The following is a 1,950-nucleotide window of genomic DNA, read 5'->3' on the forward strand; positions in this document are numbered from 1 at the left end:
GAGCATGCTGTCTGTGTGTTTGTGTGTGTGTTTGTTGTGTGTGTGCATGTGTGAGTGTGTGTGTGTGTGTGGGTGTGTGTGTGGGTGTGTGTGTGTGGGTGGGTATGTGGGTGTGTGTTTCCTAATTTGTGTGTGTGTGTGTGTAATGAATGCCAAACCCTGGGGTGTGGTCATGTGACACAAAAAATGAAACTGTTTTTTTGCTTGGTGTGTGCATTCATCTACTGCCACAATCCAAAAGTGAGATGCACAGCCACGCCCCAGGGTGTGGCAATGTGTGCTTGCTTATTGATCAGCGCCAGCCTGCCAGACTGATTTAAGGAAATTCTCCTTAAAGGGTAAAGATTGCCTTTTAAGCAATGTGTAACAGTCATGTCATTTGCGCCTAAAACACAAGATGGCGCCAAATAGAGCTGTTGGGGTTTCTCCATACACCCCATTCTTCAGCTTTGTCGTTTTTCTTTTTTATCTCTCTCTCTTGTCACAACAACAACAACAACAACAACAACAACAACAACAACAAGAAGAAGGCCAATGTCATCATCCCTCAACTCTCATCCTTGGCGCTCAGCAGCGACCTACGCCCCCACGAACCACTCTGTGTCATCAACTGGTGCTATGGCACCGCCATGAACCATTCACCCCAAGTCTCTGGCCATGGTGCCTGTGACCAAGGTGGTGGTGGGAGCTCATCCCACCCTCCTACCAACAACAACTGCTGTTCAACCATTGACCATGGCTATTCTGCCATTTCAAGTCCCCCCCATGGCCTGGCCCACCATGCCACAGTCTCCAGCCTTCTACGGTTTTCCAATGCATGTGCCTGCCTATCCACCAGTGATGGTGCCCTTGAGACCATGGACTGCGCTCAACACAGAGAGATGGCTGGCCTCGTCGGCCCACAACACCTATGGTCAACAAGTTGCAGCTGTGGCATGGCCACGACTGCTGCCCACGGTGCCCACCAAGCCATCAGTGGGAGCTGGCAACCAGGCAGCCGCCCCGCCTGCGCCTACACCATCCCAGCCACCGGTGGCTATCCCCACTCCTGTGGCAGCCACAGCAGTGGAAGAAGGATGAGGAGGAGAGGTAGCGGCAGCAACGCAGACCCCGCTGACCCCACCCCACGCACTGGTGCAACTGCCCCACCAGCCCAGTGGCTATTCCTGTGACGCACACTACCCCAACATCCGCCCCCACGCAGCCACATTCAATGCCGTTGCCGCCTACACCAACCACATCGCAGCGTCGGCACCGGGAGGCATCAACAACAACCACAACAACAACAACAACAACATCAGACCAGGCCAACAAGAGGACGCCAACAAGAACAGAGCTACTACTGCTGCTGCCAATATGGAAAAGGTAGCCGCACCTCTCCATTCCCCTCTTGCAACACACACACACACACACACACACACACACACACACACACACACAGGTATGAATGTAGGGCGTCAATATGACCCATACTAACATGAGTGACTACTCTCTTATTCAAATATATGACAGAGGGCAGCACTGGGCAACTCACAGGGAAACCTGTGCAGGTGGTACTTTGAGGCTGAGAAGGAGCTGTATGAAAGTGGCCTACTTGATGGTTGTGGCTACAAGTTGGCCTATGGTAAGAGCAAGAATGGCCAGGATGGCAATGAAGCAGAAGCTGAACAGCAGTGGGGAAAAGATGAGACAACAGCGAAAGAACCGCTGGAGAACAGGCACCAATCTCCCTTCAGGTGCAACATTGACCATGAGTACATAGAGGCGGCCATCCCTGAGGTTACTGAGTGGTTTGACCACAAGTACACCAAGGATGTCAGGAAGGCTTGAGCAGAGGTATGATTCTTCACACCACCTTGTGTATTTGTGTGTGTGCGTGTGTGTGTGTGTGTGTGTGTGTGTGGTGGGCAGTTGTGCCACACCCTAGGGTGTGGCCCTACGGAAATAGAG

The 1,950-nt window shown here is 52.4% G+C and overlaps 1 protein-coding gene across 1 annotated transcript in view; it reads left to right on the forward strand.

The window, feature by feature from the left end:
* Positions 1–1,356: 1,356 nt before the first annotated feature.
* Positions 1,357–1,950, forward strand: part of ACA1_247740 (uncharacterized protein) — a gene marked incomplete at both ends in the record, with an annotated part of 1,727 nt that continues 1,133 nt past the window's right edge. The window contains 2 exons of the mRNA XM_004335511.1: positions 1,357–1,365; positions 1,537–1,815. Of these exons, the coding sequence (XP_004335559.1) occupies positions 1,357–1,365; positions 1,537–1,815 (288 nt within the window). The remainder of the gene's footprint in view (positions 1,366–1,536; positions 1,816–1,950) is intronic.

Source organism: Acanthamoeba castellanii, assembly GCF_000313135.1.
Source record: "Acanthamoeba castellanii str. Neff unplaced genomic scaffold scf7180000084763, whole genome shotgun sequence".
NCBI lineage: Eukaryota > Discosea > Longamoebia > Acanthamoebidae > Acanthamoeba > Acanthamoeba castellanii.